Source organism: Cheilinus undulatus, linkage group 16 (genome assembly GCF_018320785.1).
Source record: "Cheilinus undulatus linkage group 16, ASM1832078v1, whole genome shotgun sequence".
NCBI lineage: Eukaryota > Metazoa > Chordata > Actinopteri > Labriformes > Labridae > Cheilinus > Cheilinus undulatus.
In genome coordinates this window covers 36,541,573-36,560,061 of record NC_054880.1, presented here as the reverse complement: position 1 = coordinate 36,560,061, position 18,489 = coordinate 36,541,573, and the positions used below count along the sequence as shown (strand labels likewise).

General features: G+C 39.4%; 1 protein-coding gene across 1 annotated transcript; it reads right to left on the bottom strand.

The window, feature by feature from the left end:
• Nucleotides 1-4,973: 4,973 nt before the first annotated feature.
• Nucleotides 4,974-15,212, bottom strand: cdca7b (cell division cycle associated 7b). Its single transcript, XM_041808067.1, has 10 exons — nt 15,036-15,212; nt 13,537-13,659; nt 13,335-13,435; nt 12,659-12,872; nt 12,475-12,537; nt 9,665-9,847; nt 9,297-9,470; nt 9,071-9,220; nt 6,894-7,030; nt 4,974-5,854 (listed from the first exon to the last, which is right to left on the bottom strand). Exons 1-10 carry the CDS (start codon nt 15,051-15,053, stop codon nt 5,833-5,835), a joined length of 1,185 nt encoding a protein of 394 aa, XP_041664001.1. The 5' UTR covers nt 15,054-15,212; the 3' UTR covers nt 4,974-5,832.
• Nucleotides 15,213-18,489: the final 3,277 nt, after the last annotated feature.

Here is an 18,489-nt window from a genome sequence, read left to right as displayed (position 1 = left end):
CATTAACTCTAGCCGCCCTCCCTCCTCTCCTCAGCCCGGGGCTGTGGAACATCAAGAACCGTCAGCGCTCTACATGCCTAAAGCTTCTGCACAGTACTGTGGATACCCAAAGTAAATATAAAATGCAGTTTTCAATTGCTGATTTCAATTAGAGAGGGATTAACGTCATCCAAACCCACCTGGACCTATGTGAAAAAGTCATTCTTCCCTAAACCTAATAACTGCTTGTTCCATCTGTGGCAGCAACAACTGCATGTAAACATTTGCAATAGAGTCTTTCACTTAACGATGGAGTTAAGCTGTTAAATAAGGCCTTCCTGGTTCATGCTGTTACCTACTGGCAGCATTAACCAGAATGGCTGCTTTAAACACCTTTTCTCTGTCATTTTGTAAAATTCATCCATGTAGCTTTGGGGATAGAACGTGCCAATAATGGCAAAGAATTATCGTGATCTAATTTTATTAAATGAAAACACTTCAGTACAAAAATGTACATATACCTTTAATTTTGCAATCTATGTTTTTTTTTTTTGCAAAGTTATTGTATAATTAGTTTCTTAACTGTATCATATTTAAAATGCCTGTAAAACTATTCACCCCGTTGGATGTTTTACCCTTTTATTGATTTTATAAATCAACAGTGGTCAATCTGATTCGGCTTTTTTGACAAAATAGATTACAAAAAAATAACTCTTTGATGTCAAAACAAAAACAGATTTTCTACAAAGTAATGTCAATTAAATAAGAATATGTAAGGTAAAATAAGTGGCTGCATAATATTGACCTTCTTTAAAGTGACTGACCTAATTCAACAGAAGCCCAGCCAAATGGTGCTAGTAGTCTCACAATTATTGGAATGGGAATCTGGTTAATCAGTATTCCTGGATGTCATTACACCACAAAGATAAAAGAACACTCCAGGCAACTCAGAGAAAAAGTCACTAAAAAATTGTCAGAGGATGGGGACAAAAAAATTCCGAGGCACCCAACACCGTCCAGAGTTCAGTTAAATCCATCAATAAGAAATCAAAGGAATATGGCACATGTAAATCAGGCCGTCCTCAAGAACTGAGAGACTGTGCAAGAAGAAAACTAGTGAGAGAGGCCACCAAGACACCAATGACTACTCTGAAGGAGTTACAAGCTTCAGCAGCTGAGATGGGAGAGACTCTGCATACAACTGTTGCCTGGGTTCTTCACCAGTCAAAGCTTTATGGGAGAGTGGCAAAGAGAAAGCCACTGTTGAAGAAAACTCAGATTTAATCTGGACTAGAGTTCATCGAAAGGCATGTGGGAGACTCTGTAGTCAAGTAAAAGAGAGTTCTTTGGTCTGATGAGACCAAAATGGTGCTTTTTGGCCATCAGACAAGACACCACACACACCATCCCCACTGTGAAGCACAGTGGTGGCAGCATTATACTGTGGGGATGATTCTTGGCAGCCGGCCATGACAGGCTTGTTAAGGTTGAGGATAAAATGAAAGTGGTGAAATATAGTAAAATCCTGGAGGACAATCTTATTCAGTCTGCAAGAGAGCTACAGCTTGGGAGAAAATTGTATTTTCTAGCAAGACAATGACCAGAAGCACACAGCGAAAGCTACACAGAAATGGTTTAAAGAAAACAAGATGAATGTTTTGGAGTAGCCGAGTCAAAGCCCAGACTTCAGTCCAATAGAGAATTTGTGGCTGGACTTGAAAAGGGCTGTTCATGTCCAATCTCCATGCAAACTGACAGAGCTTGAGCAGTTTTGCAAAGAAGAATGGAGTAAAATTGCAGTGTCTTGCAGACTCATTGCTGTGATTGCAGCTAAAGGTGACTCTACTAAACACCAACTTGAAGGGGGTGTAGTATTTATGCAGTCAATTATTTTACACGTTTTTGTTTGACATTACTTCGTAGAAATCTGCTTTCACTTTGACATTAAATAGATTTTTTTGTCAAAACATCCGAATCATATTGACTATGACTGATATAAAGAATCAATAAAAGGGTAAAACATCCAAGGGGGAGAGTACTTTTTATAGGCACTGTGATTTTAGAAGTCTGGCAAACTGACAGGTCTATTTCTAACCCTTCAGGCCCTCAGCACTGAATAAATGTTAGCTCTGTTGTGAACTGTCGCCTTTTCACTGTTTGATGAATGCCTAAATTGCTGGTGCAACAGTCTAACCTGTGATCATGCCTCACTATCTGCCCTAACAACGGAGTCATTTCGATTTGTGCGGAAGGATAATTAGTCAACAAACCACCAACTTCACAGAGTTTACTAAAATGGCGTAGCTCAGCAGTGATCAAAGGTTGACTTGTGAGAGTTCATCGCCAGTTCACCCTCAATTTACTAAAAGCATCACGTAGTCGTCAGCTCATGAACACCTTTGACATGTCATGCCTTTGAAGCACTTCAAAAACACCAAAATCTACAACCTCTGTGTGCACCCTCGGGTGTTTTGTGAAAGGTAAAAGGGAGTTTGATGTAATGAACCATCAAAGTATCAGGGCAGGCTCATTTTTCTTGTTTTGACTCAATTTTTTTCATAAGTTTGGACATTAAATGATGCACTGAATTACTCAGACTGCAGAATCACCTGTTGTGTTGCCCACTGTTAAGATTGTAAAGACACCTGTGATTAGATAAAAGTGTTTCTTGTTCTCACGCCTATGCACAGCAGTGATTCTCAATGAGAAAGCTGGGACCTAAGGGTGTCACCTGACTGCGCCCTGCAGCAGACGTACCTGGTGATTACATGAGGTCAGCTGACTGTCTCTCCCTGGTTGATTAACCTGGACGTGGCCCCTCTCACCTGAGACCTGCAGCAGCTACACAAACATACACATCTACAATTAAGCCTTCCACTCAGACAACTTTATCATCAGAAATGTGGAGCTGCAATTATTTTCAGCTGTTTTGATTGTACTGTTGGTTTTACAACCCCAATTCCGAAAAAGTTGGGGTGCTGTGTAAAATGTAAAAAAAAACCAGAAGTCAATGATGGTCAAATCTCATAAACCCATATTTTATTCACAATAGAACATAAACATGTCAGATGTTGAAACTGAGACATTTTACCATTTCATGAAAAATATTAGCTCATTTTGAATTTTGATGGCAGCAGCACATCTCAAAAAAGTTGGTACAGGGCAACAAAAGGCTGGAAAAGTAAGTGGTACGAATTAGAAACAGCTGGACGAGCATTTTGCAACTAACTATGTTAACTGGCAAGAGATCAGTAACATGACTGGGTATAAAAGGAGCATTTTAGAGAAGCAGAGTCTCTCAGAAATAAAGATGGCCAGAGGGTCACCAATTTGCAAAAAAAGTTTTGTCTAATGATTGTGGGACAATTTCAGTAAAATGTTCCTCTGCAGTCGGCAATATAAAAATCGCTGTGCACAAGAAGGCAGATACTGGCTGCTCATGATTTTTGGTTTAAAAACAGGCATGATTCTGAATGGGCTCAGGAGCACTTCAAGCAATTATTATCTGTCATCACAGTTCAAAGTGCCATCCACAAATACAAGTTTAAGCTGTATCATGTAAACAAGAAGCCATATGTGAACAGGATCCAGAAACTGTCTCATGATCAGAGGAATCAAAATGTGAATTCCCTTTGGAAACCATAGATGCCATCTCCTGTGGACTTAAGAGGAGAGGGACCATCCAGTTTGTTATCGTGGCACAGTTCCAAAGCCTGCATCTCTCATGGTATGGGGTTGCATTAGTGATTATGGCATGGGCAGCTTACATCTGGAAAGACACTATCAATGCTGAAAAGTAGAGGTTTTAAAGCAACATATGCTCCCATCTATTCTCTCTTCAGAGAGTCTCTTTCAGGGAGGGCCTTGACTATTTCAGCTAGACGATGCTACATCACATCCATCACAACAGCATGGCTTCACAATGGAAGAGTCCGGGTGCTGAACTGGCCTGCCTGCAGTCCAGACCTTTCACCAATAGAAAACATTTGGACCATCATGAAAGGGAAAATCAGACAACCCAGGACTGTTGATCTGATATATTCTTGTATCAGAAAAGAATAGGACAACATTCCCAAAAACACCCAAAACTCCGGCAACTGGTCTCACTTCCCAGACATTAACAGACTGTTATAAAACCCTAAGCCTTTACCAAGGGGTGCGGGTAGCCAGCTTAAAGAAGAGAGGATGCTACACAGTGGTAAACATGACCATGTACCTACTTTTTTGATGTGTTGCTGCCATCAAATTCAAAATGAGCCAACATTTTTCATGAAATGGTAAAATACCTCTGTTCCAACATCTGTTATGTCATGCTCTATTGCAGGGGTCAAGATGTGGAAGGCCTGATCTGGCCCCGGGACGCCAGTTGATTATCCCTGCTCTATTGTATATAAAATATGGATTTATGAGATTTGACAATCATTAGTTCTTATTATTTACACTGCGCCCCAACTATTTGGAACTGGGGTTGTGTATTTCTACTGTTAAATATGTTAATACTTGTCAGAGTGATAGCCAAGGGGTCAGCATCAGGTTTATGGGTTGTCCAACAGAGTTTTAACTCACTAAAACTAGACTATATAGGTCAAAATGACTAAAATGTAACTAAAACCAATGATCACTGTAATCTAAAGACTAAGGCTAAATCTAAAACAGCTGCAAAAATTAACACTGGTTTTGTGATATTACAGCATGCCTTTGATTGCAGGAGTGGAAGTAACTAACACACTACATTAAGGACAGGTCATGATTCATTGTGAAAGCTACTTGGCTATCAAAAGTAGCTACTCAGTACTTTTAGTAAATTTTAAATGATTTACTTTTACTTTTACTGGTGTAGATTTATAGACCAGTACTTTTACCTCCACTCAAGTAAATGTAATCCAGAGTATCTTATCTCTTTTATCTTTTCTCTGTGTGATCTTGTTTTGTCAACCACTCTCAGCTGCAAAAACAACAAACATCAGTTTTAAAAAAGACATGAAAACATGGCAAATCTTTCAGAAGATGCTATTTTTATTAAAATGTACAGTGAACTGACAAGAAAGATGTGACTTTACTCACTTACAGACAAGCTTTTGCTGTAGAAGGCTACTTTTGCATCCGTATTAAAAACAAAAACAAAACCATACCTCACTGTGGCTCTAAAGCAGTGGTACTTAACTGGTGGGGTCCCTTTTGGGTCCACCCAAAAGGAGGTCGAATGGCTCTTTCCAGTGGGTCACGAGTTTGTGCCATGATAAAAAAAAAGGGCAGAAAGGCTATGTACATAAGCTGTAAGTGCATTTACAGTAAAATAAATCCCAGATTTTATAGGTTTTCCTATGTTTTTCTCAAGATTTCTACTTATTTGGATAGGAGCAAATTCCTCCAGAAATTACCACATTCCCATGCTGTCTCTGAAGATGGAGCAAAATAAGATGCATGCGTGCTTTTAAAAATGTTTGCTTTGTCCTGACTTTTTCATTCATTTGGGGTCCAAAGAGTAACATTTTTCATGCAACAAATTTGAATGGTTGGAAATGTTAAAAACTTGGGTCACAATTTCACTTAAAGAGTTGGTGGTGGGTCCTGAGGACATGAGAGCAGAAACATTCAAATGAAAACATTCAGACATGAGCTCTGACTTAAAAACTATAAAAAAAAAAGACAGCCCTGCATCACATGCAGCCTTTATCAAGATATATAAAACATATAAACAGTGTCTGTTCCTTATGTTAAGGGGACATTTTAAAAAGTTTTTTTTTTGGAGAAAGACAAAAGGTCGATTGAAACTTTAAAAACATGTGCGTCACAATGAGCTCTACAGTACTGTGCAGCTCGACAGCTGGCTCAGGTTCTCCTCTGTGGACCTTACTGCAGCTCCTTCTGGATGCTGTGATGACAGGGAAACAAAAGATGTACCTGCTATTAGAAGAGGTCTCAGTAAATCTACAAATTAAAATGCTTTCATCAAAAATTAATCAACAGCTACATGCTATGTTTTTGTTTGCTGTGAGGCAAAATTTCCAAATCTATCAGCGACAGTGGCCTACGGGTCATTGAAAGTGTCATAATAGAGAGATCTGTACCAGAAAACAGTAAATTTAGTCCCCAACGTCTGTCTCTCTGTTCTGGCACATGGCCAGGCAGCTGCGCTCTGATCATAGGTCATCATAAGGTCAGGGGGAAGGCTAATTGCTGGAGTGCTTGTCTATTTTTACGTGAACCAGATGCAGCAGGAACAAACATCTTATTTGCTGAAGGTATGTTTTACAAATGAGATATAAGGAAAACCTGAAGAGTTAAATGCAGGATGAGAAAATGAAATGTTTTAGCTCTAACCTGTCTGCCTGTCATGACATGAAAGTAATCGTTTCTCTGATGAGCTGTAAAATAGCAGCATAACAGACAGATGATTCCTCCTGTCAGGTTGTATAGCATTTTTTTAAATCTAAGAGGATGGCATTTCTCGTGAGTGGGCGTCGATTCAGCTAATTCAACAGACCGCCCACACCATCCTAGAGCAGAGTTTACTGCCTCTTTTCTTTCATGATTTTGAAGCTTTATTTTATAAACTTAAAGATGTTTTCACTGAAATCTGGCCTGGTCGGTCATACAACAAACCTAAAAATATTTTTTTCACATTACAGGGACTTTAAACATCGGGAACACTACAAAAGCTTATTGAAACTAAGAATTACAAACCCCCAAAACAGATTTTTTTCCACTGTTATATAAACAAATATTAAAGTCTTATTGTATTGTTCTTCCAAGAACAATGCATAATCAGACATTTCCAAACTGCTTTTCTACACTTCTTAAATACTGCAGAATTTCTCCATTTAATTCCCTTTGTTTTTAGATCCAGACAGTTTTACTACCGCCTCTAGGTCTGTCTTGTTGAACTGTGCAGTGAGAATGAGTTGTCATACCTCTCCAGATACTCGTGGACGTTGTCATGGCCGTTGTAGCGAGCCAGTCCCACCAGGATGCCGGTGGCACAGCGGCCCTCCTTCTTACGACACAGGCTGCAGTTGCACATCCCTCGGCAGATGGGACACGACCAGTCCTGCAAATTAAACTAAAGTTAATCTTTTTTTCCACAGGAAATTTAAAAGACAAGTTAAACAAGTTGAGGATTTTTGTTCTTTACCTAAACCGCTGTCCTTTCCTGTTTCTAGAAAAGACATTTGTAATACTAGTGGTTGGTATTTGTGTCAATAAGACACACACAATGACAAATGTTTGCTTCCTCTAAGGTTTTTCCTGCTTTTCTAATTTGGCAGGATCTTTGTTGATAAGTGGGCACTGCTTTGGACTACATTTCTCACTGAGAAGGTTTCCAGACTGCCACTGTTTCATTCCAAGTATTAACTATTTATTTATAAAAGTAAGCAAAAAGAAAAACACACAAGGACACAATTCAAACAGTTTAAATCACAATCTAATAAATAGGGTTCATATACTGTATATCATATGGTATGTGTGTTTCTTTTGGTATCACAGCAGCCACAACAAGTAAAAGTGCCTGTCTGAACTATGACGTTGACTCTGACATCTGTGTCGCCTCTTTGCTTTGGACATTCAGCCATGTTAGCTTCCACTGCTCCTGCTCAACAATCAGGATATCTTTTATTAAAGGTGTAATATGCTGCTGTGAGGGCAGATGTCCACTAGATGTCGCACCAGACTCTCAAAACAAAAACCCTCAGCATCCTCCTCCAACCCCCACTCAGTGTTAGGTGGAGACTTGGTGCAGCCGTTTTTAAAACCGAGAAGATACGCAGCCTTTATGAGACATGGACCCAGTTTAGACTTTACATTAACACAGAGTAATGCACATTTTGGGATCCAGATTTCAGTCCTTAACCCTTCATCTACTGAGTTTAAAATGGCGATTTGGACAGATTTTGTTATTATGGCTGGAAGTTTGAGAGCTTTGGTCCCTTTTTTCCCCAGGAGTATTTGAACTTGACTTTTTAACATGTGGTTAATGATTATTGCACATTATATGGAATTGTCAGCAGTTTAAAAGAAGAACAATACAAAACTGGTGTTTTGCTATGAATGTCCATGTCATATTGTTGTGAGTACTGTAATGAGCCACACATGTACACATGCACACAATTCGCAGCTTTCCAACACCTTTGAAATTATTCTGATCGGACAAACTTTGACAGAGTTATGGTAATAATACTCCGGACATATAAAACACATCGCCGGCGCGGGAACAGTAGGTAAAGGGTTAATGTTAGCTCAATACATCCTAAAGACAATCTGATATCTAATAGTCCTGCATTGTACACCTTGATTGGAGTCCACCTATGCTAAATCAAAGTGATTGGACATGATTTTGACAGACGCACACCTCTATATAGAACGCATCGGCCTCCATAGTTCTCAAATGGAAGAAGTTTGGCAGAACCAGGACTCTTAAAGGGCACGTTGCCTAATCAATCTGAGCAAGTGAGGGGGAAGGGCCTTAGTAAGAGAGTGCAAAATGCATGAAAGCCCTCTTGGAGCACCTGAAGGGCTAACTGTGAGAAACAATACTCTCAGGTCTGATGAAGAAAGATTGAACTGTTTGGCCTAATTCTATATGTTTTGTCTGGATGAAATTAGACACTGCTCATTACCTGCCTACTACCATCTCAACAGTGAAGCATGGTGGTGGCAGCATCATGCTGTGGGGGTGTTTTTCAGAAGCAGGGACTGGGAGACTGGTCAGGGTTAAAGGAAAGCTGAGCAAAGTTCAGAGAGATCCAGGATCTCCTGTTCTGCAGCTCTCAAGACCTCAGACTGGGCTGAATGTTCACCTTCCAACATGACAATGATCCTAAGAGCATAGGAGTGGCTGAAGGACCACTCTAAGTGTCCAAAAAGGGCCAAGCCAGAGTCCTGGCTTTAACCTTATGGAATGTCTCTGGAGGGACCGGAAAATGACTATCCACCAACAGTCCACATCTAACCTGAGATGATTTGCAAAGAACCAGTGGTGCTTAAACCTGACATGTAACTAACTCACTTTTCTTTGTGACATAATTCTTTAGTTGATTGTTTGATTAAACTTATTTAATCTAATTTTAGAAGAAAGAAAATGAGCACTAACCGGGTCAAGCAGCACTTCACGGACGTCCTCCCCGTAGCGGTTCTTCAGGCACGGTCCACAGAACTGACCTTTGACTCCCACACAGACTCCACTTCGACACACTGTCTTGGTGTCCAGAGTCTTCTGTCTGCACTGGTGACACGAGCTGCCCTAAAGAAAAACACACATATTAAAGACAGCACTAAGACCTGACAGGACAGGTCAGCACAGGCATCAGCTAACTCACATTCTCCTTGTCCCAGATCTTGTCTTTGCTGCGGTACGCAATGTTGTCCAGATCTTCTTTGGTGATCTCATCTACCGACCTCACCACATACTGGCTCCTCCGGGAACCCTGGCTCCTCCGGGAACCCTGGCTCCTCCTCTTTTTCTGTCCCTCACCTACAAGCTCCTCGTCCACCTGTCAAACCACAACAGCAGAGGAGCATTTCAAACAGAGAGGACACACCGGCCTGGTCATTAAAGCTGTGATGTTTACACCCCTGTGATGTTTTGCCTAAGTTTTTTTTATATATTTTTACCTAGACTGGCCACACTGAGCAACCAGTCACGCCTCTTTTCTACACAGTGAGACAAATGCGTGACACATCGTACCTCCACCAGTCTCCTGATGTCCACAGTCCTCTGGACTCTGACAGTGAGTGGCTGGATTTTTTCCTCCACAGCAAAGTTCTCAGGAGGACGAGCCTTACGGGACGGGTTTCTCCTCTCTGACCCCACCTCTGGCTCAAATTTACGCTTCCGTGGTGTTGCTTTCTCTGGCGCCCGCTTTTTCTTCTGCAAATGAATGAATGGAGGCAAATTTTCAGCGATGTGTCAGCTGCACTTGTAGTATTGAAAGCATGTGCCTTAAGATTTTATACAGGTAAATAGGTCACAGGTAGCTTTTTGAATGAAAAGTCAGGTATTTAAGGTGCTCCTTTTACAATAAGTATTATAATACATTTCTTCTTAAAATGTTTGTATAAGGCAGTGGCAGAGTTCAGAAACAGGAACCACAAAAGCACTTACACAACTATTAATTAGGCACATAAATATTGCATGTCATTGAACAAATTAGTCATTTTTTGGTTTAGTTTAAACAATACACATTTACTTTATTGCAGCATATTGCAGTACAACACATAGATTTAATGAACAGAATTTTATCATAAGGTTACAGATCATTTTGTAGCATAAGATGCAGCTTTTTGGACTTATAGCTTAAAATTTTGTCTATTCATATATATTTAATGTGCAATAGTGCTTCAGCATAAGGCTGCTTTAAGTTTACAAACCACCAGATGTCACTGTATTTACCTTGCTCATAAACTTAAACTTCATATATTTTTTCTGCACAAATAATCATCGGTTTCAAGTCTTTATTGTAGGATTACTTGTGTAAAAGAATGAATCAAATGAGTACTACAAGCTGTTAAGGGAGATCCATGGGGAGTTTGGTGCATGTCGTCACAAGACAATTGCATCTGAACTCTTTCCCCAGTCTGTGGTCTGAAAGGAAAAAAAAACGGTATTTATAGACACCTGCAATCCATGTGGCAGTGACACTCGTTGCAGTTTGCTATCTGCTTCGAACAACAAAGAAGAGGAGGAAGCAGGCATGACAAAACAAAGAATTAAAGTAAGCTGCAGATGCAGAAGCAGAGAAATGACCAGACTAGTCGGCTTCTTTCTCTCACCAACTTCTCTGCACGGTTTTTAAAAAAGCCTCTGGATGTCAAAGCAGAGAAAATTGAAGACCTTAGTGATGGTAATACAGTTTACAGGCTATTCGCAGAAATGCAGAAGTAGAGAACAGCGGCTACAAGTGTGTATTCAGGCGCTCAGCTTAGACTCTATTACAACATCCCATCCTATGTGCACATAGGATGTGTGCTATTGTGCAGTCACTCACTAACGTTATGATTTTGCACAGTGGGTGCACACTTAAGCCAGTTTTACCTCTATATATCTGCATATAGCCTTTAATATTCTGTTTACTCACATGTTACAGCATTACTACATAAATCATAACTATGATACTTTAAAAAAGCTCTAAGATACAGGTAATTTATTGTCATCATTACAATTAATAGATGTAATCATTCTAAGGTGATAATACACCATTGATTTTGAGATAGTAGATATTAACTTTTTTAGTTTGCATCTTTTTATCCCTTTTTTTTTTTTTACTCTTTTTACATGTTTAATACACCACAGACTGTACCAACTATCACAGGCAGCTCCCAATAATATGAGAAAAAGATACATAACTGTCAGGAATAAATGAGGGAAACCTAGAATTGTGCTGATAAATCTGTGACTTTTTTTTAACCAATGAACTAAACCTGTGACCCAAAAAAACCAAGGGACTAGCTAAACCATGGCCTCACTCAACACCTAGTGATCAGAGATATGTTTATCCCCTCGGTGTCCCCCCAGGAAAACTTACACTTGGGGTCCTTGGGACCCAAACGGGTCCCTGCAGAAAAAATGCTATAGAAATCATCTTAATTATTTCCATATCAAAGCTTGAATCTTCTACTCAGCCTCATCCCTAATAAACACATACAGTTTGTATTTGCTTTAATATGTTTTTCTTACATTTCATGCCATTTTTGTCACAATGGCATGCCATAGTTTAACAAGAAAAACACAAAATACAAATTATGGACTGATTTTGTTGCACTATTTTTGAGCAGGACGGGCTTACATCAAAAACTTATACACCCCAAATGGGTCCCTGCAGAATAAGTGATTAAGAAAAAATCATATAAATAAATATTTTTTCCACTTTCAAAGCTTTAATCTTTAATCAGCTTCAGCCCTGATCAGAACTATGCAGTTGTTATTTATTTTTTAAAAATCTTTTTACTTTTTTTGGTTGTTTTTTCATAATGGCAGCCCGTATGTTACAAGAGATTCACATAATATCAAAAAAATTCCAGATATGAATTACAGAGTGCAATGTTTGTGGTGAAGTTATTAGTGGCTTGTATAATTCAATAAATCACAACAACATTGATTGTGTTGCATTATTTTTTTGAGCAATACAGGTTTATATCAAAATCTCACCCTGAGGACCCTTGCAGGTCCCTGCTGAAACATTGCTTTAGGAATCACATAAATTAATATTTTTCCACTTTCATCAGGTTCTGTCCTAATCAGAACTAAAACATTAACATCAGCTTTTTTTTAATTAAACATATGAATAAACTAGGGCTGTTCATGTTAATGCTCATGATTAATTTTGAAACCTTAATGTGTTAACACAGGCAAAAATATCGACTATTAAAAAATAAAAAAGTGGCTAAAATGACCCAATCGGGTCTCAGGGTCCACAGAGGGTTAAAAATGGTAAATTCCCTGATGAGCGTTTGTTCATTTTCTGTTAAATTGTAATGAGGAGATGCTGCTGATCTTACTTGAGGGGTGGTTGGTGGAGTCAGGTCAGCCATGGTGCTCAGATCAGCAAACAGCTTCGCCAACTGCAAGACAACATAAGACCAAAGTTTAACAGCCTCTTATGAAGGTGGAGGGCATGATTGATTTTGGAGATTCTGAAGTTTGAATGTGGAGACAACATCTAAAGTGTAAAAGGTTCATCACCATGGCCTTGTTTTCCTGGATATTCTTGTCTCTTTTCCTCAAGCTCTGAGACAGGACCTCCTCTTTGTCTTCATCTCCCTCCTCTTCCTCATCTTTCTGCTCCTGCTGCTTTATCCTCTTTCCTCTCAGTGAAGGAGGAGTGTCTTTAACTGGCTTTTTGATGTCTTTCTCTTGCACGTCCTGCTTTGGGGTGGACAGTCTTTTGGGTGGAAACCTGAGGGGCAAGATAACCATTAGATTTTAATCCAATCACTGAACAACTGACACAGCTGTGTTCATATATTCTTTGCTCTGTAACATCTAGTACATCTGTTTGTTTTTCAAATCTTCCGAAGGAGACCAAAAAAGTTTAACTTGTCAGTTTTTGTGCAGCTGTTCTGCTCTTTTAGTACCATCTGCTTTCATGAAATGGAGTCTGTGCATCTACTGGCTATGATACAGTAGTTGAGCTCTTAGCCTGCAATGATGAGACAGAATCACAGCTCTCGAGTCACTCCACCCTCGCCGCCATCACCTGTTATCTTTACAGCAGAGTAATCTTAGTCAAACCAGAACTCCATATGGTTTATCTCAACGGTATACCGCCTGTTTTTCTTTAAAATGCATGGTTATGAAATGGTGAAGGGGGAAAGCAGTTTAAAACTGGCCCCAACCCAGTCAGAAGGTCCACACACACCTTAAAGCTACTAAAAGACTCCTCCTCTTCGGTGGAGGAGCATCCTCTCCATCAGAGTAGAAACCTGTATCCACGTCGCTATCTTCTTCTGAATCCACCGTCTGAAAAACACCACAGAGAAACAGTTCAACAGGATGATGTGGCTGCTTAATTACACACAGTTTGGATAATAACGTAAAAGAAAAGAAGAATGAAAAAATACCTTTGTCTTTTGCCGTGTATCCTCCTCATCTTCACTGAAACCTTCAAACTCTTCCTCACTGTCTGACTGGCTGAACAGATGAGCCAGCTCTGCAGTGATGAACTTGGATTTGAAGCGCTGAGCCTGTTGGCACACATGAAGCAACAAATTTACCAAGATTCACAAATCGGCAATATTGCAGCAGTGAATTTCCCTGCAGATTTAATCTTGACAGATGAAGAGCTTCACTTTCAGGGTCAGACTTTGGTCGGATCAGAGAGAGGCTATGATCAAAAGAAGATTAAAGGTTCCCTGTGGAGAAACTTCATCTTCAGTAGTGTGGACTTTTTCTAGTAATAAGGGATCAGTAGTTTGTCTGGCCTTAACCCATGTTTGGCGGGTAGCAGAGCTTCAACGATGTAATGTGATGGAAGCTTCAAACGTTTACATATTTCAACAACTTTTATAACGATAGGATGTATTCTCTGCTGCATTTTATAGACATCAAGGAAACAGACTGGAGTAGTTTGGGAAGTACTGAACAACAGCTTTTTGTTTCTTTATAGAAAAACTCCAGATGGTACCTCAAGGCCTTAAAATGTTTCACATTCACAGTCATTTCATGCTTTACACCAGAGGGAGTCTTCTGTCAACAGACATCCTTACACAGGGTTCCTACACACTGTAAAACACACACAGCCAAATTTCAAGTGTTTTTAAAGGGTCTGAATGCTTATTTAAATGTGATCTTGTGTTTCTTATTTTCTATAAACTTGCAAAAAATTTAAAAATTCTGTTTTCACTTAACATGATGGGGTACTAAGTGTAGATTAATAAGAATGAAAATGGATTTTATCAGGCTGCAACATAACATAATTGAAACGAGTGAAGGGGGTCTGATTAATTTCTGAATACACTTTATATTTTTAGGTTGGGTATTTGTGTGAAACTATAATTGCTATAACAGCTGATCAGATCAGGTTTTGTCTGCTCTATGAATTTGTCCCAGGTCAGACTTGTTGACATGAAAAGTGTTGAACTTTGACCTACAATGAAGTGGACGACACTAATTTGTCAAGCTTACTCCTATATAAACACTAAAACAGTCCTGTAGTTTGACTGTTTTGCTTACAAATCAGATAATAAAAGTGATAAACCATCATTTACAAACCGCAACGGCAGCGATAACATGCTATGTTCAGTGGGTTGGTCTGATAGACAAAGACACAAAGCCAAATCTACGAAAGTCTAACGCATATTATTTTAACAGAATATCTGGGTTATAATCCTGAACTGGCTCTAGCTAAACTCGAAGGTCTGGTATCACACAGATAAGGAGACGTATCCATATCTATGAGGTATCAGTTTATCTTTACAGTGTCCCATTCAGCCAACAATAACTGCTGTTAACAACGCTAGCTGTTCACAATGCCGCACTTCACTAAAGTGTGACTTTTTCTTGACATAAACGCCAAAAACAAAGAGAAAGCTAAGATACCACGTCAAGTTCCCACGCTTACCTTCGACGTTAGGGTCATTTTAAAAACTTTCACAGCAAATATTCGTCCAGAAAGGAGTTTTCCGTGTCAACATGCAAACCAACGGGTATAGGTAGATTTAAAAGTTAACCGCTAAGCGAATCTGGTGTTCGCAGACGAAGGGTTTTACTTTTGTTCGGCGAACACAAGCATCTGTTATAAAGTAAACTAATAGTATTTTCTTAAATCAGTTCAATGCTGGTTACATATAAACACCTTCTCGTATTCATATTTCGATACCATTTTTTTTCTCTGCATGTTTGTGAGTATTTTATAATCGCATCGACCCCCCGGACACACAATGGTACAGTCCATACTTTCGCGCGAAAACGGCACGTAGGCGTGGATATCCAGGGAAACCAGCCCCGGCTACGCTGTACAGTCAGCGTCAAAAACTGATCACCGGACTTTGAGACTGTTGTGGTGCCATTTATTAACACTAACATCAGCTACACTGGAAATGAGAGGACAACAACTAGCATTTACTTACTTGGCAAACTTAAAGGGCCACAAAGACGACCTTCCCACTCAGAGGGGGTTATGTCCATGCCAAGAGAAAGGAGAATGGCAAACAAAAAGCTTTGGATGGACAATTTTAAAAAAAAACAGCTTTTAAATGGGATAGGGAGCTTAACAGTGATCCCCGCGGTGTCTCAAACATGCCACCATGGTTAATGTAGGAGATTGATGTAGATATGAACTTCTTTGGATTTAAGCAGAAAAGAACAATCAAAGAAAGCCAAATAACAAAACACATAAGACAGTACAAGTATTATCTTCACAGATGCTTCTAAAGCTCAAACTGATGATTTCTTTCAGTATTCCACAACTGAACATCATGTCAAACAACACATCAATATTCACAGGGGAACTGCTGGCAATTCTTTTGGCTATAACCATGTCACGTTTTAATCTGTTCATTATCTGTAAGCACACTGTCATGTAGGCTATCAAACCATGCAGTCACAAGTAAGATATTATTGAAGAAATCATTCAAACAGTCTTAAGCAATAACAAAATAGGAACAATAATTAAATTCATCTGGATCCTAGCTCACATAGGCACTGAAGGAAATGAATTGCCATACAAATTTGCAAAGGAAGCAGCAATGAAACCAGAAGTTGATACTGTAAAATATCGCTATAAGGTTAACACACTGCATTGATGAAGCAGTGTCTTTGCCTAGAAATAATAGTCACCAGACAGTTTGGTAAACTGTCTGTGCGTTTGATAAACAGAAAAGGGAATGACACAGAAGGTCACACACGCTTAAATTAACATACACTTAGTATTTTTACCACATAGTTATGTTTATACTATGTTCAGCAGCTCTGTGAGAGTCTCTCCCTCTCTCTCTCCTCTGCACCCATGAAGGAGAACGGATAGGGAGGGCGTTGTCCTGACAGGGTTCTTCCTGTGAAGGTAAATGTTGCACACACACGGAAATCTGGCTCTTTTTCTTGATCCTGCCTGATGAGAGAAAGAGCTCGGCCATGTATTTACCTTTCACGTGGTCATTGGAATAAAGTTTGAGTCTAGAACTGAACTTAATCCTCTCTTGTCCTTCTGTCCAACAAAAGAAGATGCAGTATTTAACAATCTAACAGTAAACTGCAGTAAAAATAAAAAAATAAAAAAGATGAGGAAAAAATGGCAGTGGACTGGAACAATGAACATAAGACAGTACTACAACATCCGAAGGGAAATAGGAGACATGAGGGAAACAAGCAGAAATAATGGCAAAGAAGACATCACAAGAATGACTTTTGGACATACTCTCCTCACCAGTACCTTTAAAACCATGGGCAAGCACCCAAGAGGAAATGTGGGGGCCACTAGTGTGCTCAAGAAGTAATATAGATGTTTGTTTTTTTGTTTGTGTTTGTTTGTTTGTTTTTACAATTTCTTAAAATCATAGAAACAACAGTCAGTTGCTCTGATTACCACCTAACAGTCACAGAGTTGGCTAATGTTTGCAAAAAGTGGAAAAGGTAGTTTAAAAGTGGCTAAATTGGTCATAAGATGCAAAAATTGGTTAATTGAGGCAAAAATCATCTAAGAAAGGTAAAAAAGTGGCAAAAAACAATGGCAAGGAGCAATTAAAAATGGGCAAATATAACAAAAGCGTGCTAAAAGTAATTTAGTGTGGCAACAGTGAGTTAATAGTGGTAAATATAGGCAAAACATGGCAAAAAATGGCTTAAAGTGGTGAAAAATGTAATAAATATAGGCATCTAGGATTGTGAAAAGGGTTTAAAAGCAGCAACTGTAGATTAGAGTGGCAAAAATTGGTATTACATGGCAAAATGGGTTATAGAGGTAAAAAAGTGGGAAAAATTGGTTAAAAGTGGCAAAAATGGGTTGTAAGTGGTCGTTTAAAAGTAACAAAAGTCGGGTAAAAGTTTGGGTAAAAGAGTCGAAAATCATTTGAAAGAGACAGTGATGGGATAACAGCAGCAAAATGGGCTAAGAAGGCAAAAACATTCATAGGACAATGGTGAAGAGAAGTTAGAAAGAGGGAAAATGGATATCTAAAGTGAAAAGAGGTTAATAAGAAGCAAAGATTGGTCTCATTCCACTTGTACGTTGACAATATTTTTTCCATAAGCTACAGGAAACCATGAGCTGTTGTTGGAGTTTGTTCTGCCCTGTCATTTTAAATCCCTCCACACAGACACAACGGCAACATAAAAATAGAGAAATAAAACAGATAAGTCAAATAAACTGATGAAAAACGGAAAAAAAAGATAAAAGTTTATTCCAGCGTTTCTCCATTCAAAGTTGTAAGACACTTGGTAGAACATCTGCTGCTCAGCTTGTGTGCCTATGGAGCCACAGATGTTTCTGTATGATATGGATTTAAATGATGAATCCTACTGAGAAAAGTAAATCATTGCTAATGACACATTTTCCGGGATGCACAAACAAAAGGATGAGTGTTGACACATGGCATGTCATTCCATTTCAAGTCTGGGCCCCAGTTCATGTGTACACAGTGCTTTTTTCCCTGAGTGTTGTCTGGCTGTCTCTCATGCCAAAACACAAAGTCCACTGCAGACCCATCAGACCACATCCAGTGTCCTTCTTTGTTGAGGTCACTGAGTCCGATCCAGGTGAATCCCTCAGCAAGGTCAAAGCTCCTGACTAGAGTTTTGATGAAGATCTGCTCCTCCAGGCTGTGAATGGACACCAGGTTTGCTCTGTGTCTCACGCAATAGATCTCTGCATCAGCCCAGCTCATAGATGTGGAGACCTACTTGTAGCAGCGGCCGTTGAAACTGAGCCAGAATGGGTCACAGATGCCGCTGTGTAGCCATGCTTGGTATTCATCTGAAGGAAGTGCTGCACCCAGAACCAGAGACAGCAAGAAGAGGAGCAGCGGCGTGATGGTGTCTCGGTGTCTTTTTAGATTTTGAAAATTGCACAGAAACAGCTA

What these genes read in the sequence shown, in the direction of transcription:
- cdca7b (XM_041808067.1), bottom strand. An exon ending in ACATCAGGAGACTGGTGGAG is followed by an intron (nt 9,471 to 9,664) that starts GTACGATGTGTC and finishes GTGGTTTGACAG; the next exon opens with GTGGACGAGGAGCTTGTAGG. An exon ending in GTCCACGAGTATCTGGAGAG is followed by an intron (nt 5,855 to 6,893) that starts GTATGACAACTC and finishes CTGTCATCACAG; the next exon opens with CATCCAGAAGGAGCTGCAGT.